This window comes from Sesamum indicum, linkage group LG13, assembly GCF_026168435.1.
Source record: "Sesamum indicum cultivar Baizhima isolate 11 linkage group LG13, ASM2616843v1, whole genome shotgun sequence".
Classification (NCBI taxonomy): Eukaryota; Viridiplantae; Streptophyta; class Magnoliopsida; order Lamiales; family Pedaliaceae; genus Sesamum; species Sesamum indicum.
In genome coordinates, this window is record NC_142669.1 from 10,591,769 (window position 1) to 10,594,965 (window position 3,197).

Here is a 3,197-nt window from a genome sequence, read left to right on the forward strand (position 1 = left end):
CTTTGCATCTATTCTCTCCATTCGTTCTCACCATCGGACTCTTTTTTACCCTCTCACTGTGTCTTCTCTCGTTTCACTTTTCTTTTTCACTCTCGTCTATTTACCTTCTGCAATCAACTTATTAATCATATCATTCTTTAATAGAAACCTAGGAGTTTATTCAGTAAAACATACCTTAATCCTTAATCTTTGATATATTGAAGGAAGCACCTTTGTGGATCTCAGCTGTGACTTTTAAGGTTACGAGAAACTTTTTCATCTTTGGTAAATTGAAGGAAGCACCTTTGTGGTTCTCAACCGTGAATTTTAAGGTTACGAGAAACTTTTTCATCTCTTAAAGTAAGTTTGTCTTTGGTTCAATTTATTTCTTCTTGGTTAAATGCTTTTGTCCATAGATGCACACTCCACTCTTGCGTTGTGTTGACAGTCGAAAACTTGCATAAAAATGCTAAAATTTCTTTATAAGAAATATAGTTTAGATATGTAATTTTTATTGGCCTTTGAAGGAAAAATAATATCAATAAATACAAGTTTTTGCATTAAGTATCTAAGGATTTTTTTTAAAAAAAAATTCCTCTTATATAGAATGTATGGCTTGTTGGTGTTAGAAATTCTTAAAATATAATTCATACATGTGACCACTATAAAATCTATGCCTTGAAAAATTTACATCTGATTGATTTACAAATTTTAGTTATTGATCCAATATCCTCTAATCTTATCCCTAATATATCGAGTAAATAATAACATACAAAAATAAACGTTCAAAAAGTTTTGACAACAAACTTTATATGAACTTCGACATATGTATAACATAAATGTTTTAATGACAACTTTTTGTAAGAATTTTTCAGACAATAATTTATCCCCGTTTTAAAATGTATACATGGTAGGGATTGCTTTTATTTTTCATATATTCTTCTACAATATTAAGTGCTATAAAAATGAACGCCACTTAAATTTATATCTTATTATGCTCTTATAAAACTGAAACATAATTCATTGTGCTACAGGTAAAAAGGCGATAGAAAATATGCTTCCCGACTTGAACTCAAATGCATCCGGAGGTGATGAATCACAGAGGAAGAGAGATGATGGAATTAACAATAAAACTAGTAGTGAAAATTTAGATAACAATTCAATCAACAATCAAGAGTTGAAGAGAAAGCGCTACCATCGCCACACTCCAGAACAAATTCAACAAATGGAAGCGTAAGTTTATAATAAACGTAAAGTTCCATAAAAGAACCAATTTTAATATAAATATAATTCTTTCTCAAAAGCTCTAAAAAATCTATTATATTGATAGAAATAAACACAATTTCTAGTTTGTGAAAACAAGAACATTTCTTTTTGTTATTTATGGTCATTGTTTAATCAATGCAATATTATATCTTTATCTTTTATTTTTTGTGATCCTATATTGTAATTCTTTCACCAAGTTGGGTATGTTGTATTGAAAATTGGTTTATTTATTTAATACTATGAATTCCACTATCGTCAACTAAGTATAATGTAATTAAATTCTGCACCAACATTTTTTGCCAATACTATTTTCTTCACCAGGTTCAAGACATGATGTACTTGTCGAAATTTTCTTTTAGGATTCTAACATAATTTTCATTTGTTGTAGGTTTTTCAAGCAGCACCCAAATCCCAATAACAACCAAAGAAAAGAGCTCAGCGATAAACTAGGGCTTGAACCATTACAAGTTAAATTTTGGTTCCAAAACAAGCGAACACAATTGAAGGTAAGAAAGGCATTTGTATTCATATTAACATATTTTACGTACGATAAATATTTTCTCAAAAAACATAAGACAGCCTCATGAAGTTTTTTGAAGAGACGTAATAGGATACAAAGTACTTGGCTAATGGTTTTGGGTCTTCAATGTATTAAGTATTAAAAATAAACTTTGCATGTACTTATTTATTTACAGACATGGCATGAGCACCATAAAAACTCACATTTTCGTTCCGAGAACAATGAACTTCGAGCTGAAAATATGAGGTGCAGAGAAGCCCTTAGCAATGCACGTTGTCGTGCATGTGGTAGTGCCATTGCTGCTGCCGAAATGTCTTCTAATGAGCACTGTTTAAGAGTTGAGAATGCTCAACTGCGAGAACAGGTAAATCCATGAAGAGATAGTATTTAATTTTATTGCAAAAAATTTTATCTTAAACCGATCTTGCCTTCAATTTTATTAATTATCAAAGAAATATCATGTGCAATGCACTTGCAGAAACATATATTTTATTGTAAATACATAACTTACAATTAGCTATAGAAAATATTAAATTCATAATGTTATATATTTTTCTATGATCAAATCATTTGTATGTACAATTATATTTTCAAACAAATTGATAATTATTGTTTTAATTTATGAGAAAGCCGTTTAATTTTATTATTTTCTTATATATGCCTATTTGGTTAATTTCTTTAAAAGTTGCTTTATTTTTGTTATATTATCTGTACATATGTTATGTCATTTTTTTATAAATATTTTTTTTAATCCAGATTGAATACCTAGCGGCATTTCTAGCGAAATTCGTTGGCAAGCCCTTGGGGGATGATGCTGTTACTCCATCTTCTACTGCTTCAGCAACAATTGATACTGATGCAGTTCAAAAATTAAAAGGGAAGCAGAAGATTGATGACTGAATTTGTGGAGTTTCAAAATAAGTAAAATGCGCTTGTAAACATATAATTTTTCTCATAAATTATTTCATATGGAGATTTTGTTAAAGAATTTTTGATTGCATGATTAAAGGATGTGCTATTCCTACCATAATTTTATTTACATTGATCAATTATCAATTAAAAATAAAATATATCTTGTAGGAGCATGTGATGTGATTGTGTTTGTGTGTGTGCGTGATGGTTAATAGTGCGGGAGAAATTAGATAGGTTAAATGATTTCTCAATTTACTAGTTAGTCAAACTTTCTTGCTCATGTTCGATTAATGTTAACATGAAAGTAGTATTGCTTGAGGAATTAAAATTTCACTGGACATATTCATCTTATTATTTTAAAATACTAATAAAATGCTCGCAATTTGCACGTGAAGTGTAAATCTTATTAAAGAAAACTCAATAAATTATTTAGTATTTTATCTTTACGATAAAAGAGCATAAAAATCACAACTAAAAGTAAATAAATTCATTAGCTAATTTTGAGGTAATTTTGATTATA

General features: G+C 28.8%; 1 protein-coding gene across 1 annotated transcript; it reads left to right on the top strand.

Annotated features, from left to right (window-relative positions):
- Positions 1 to 1,025: 1,025 nt before the first annotated feature.
- Positions 1,026 to 2,691, top strand: LOC105177076 (homeobox-leucine zipper protein ROC2-like). The gene is made up of 4 exons (XM_020698838.2): positions 1,026 to 1,212; positions 1,634 to 1,751; positions 1,941 to 2,129; positions 2,522 to 2,691. The coding sequence occupies exons 1-4, from the start codon at positions 1,034 to 1,036 to the stop codon at positions 2,663 to 2,665; spliced, it is 630 nt and encodes a 209-aa protein (XP_020554497.2). The 5' UTR covers positions 1,026 to 1,033; the 3' UTR covers positions 2,666 to 2,691.
- Positions 2,692 to 3,197: the final 506 nt, after the last annotated feature.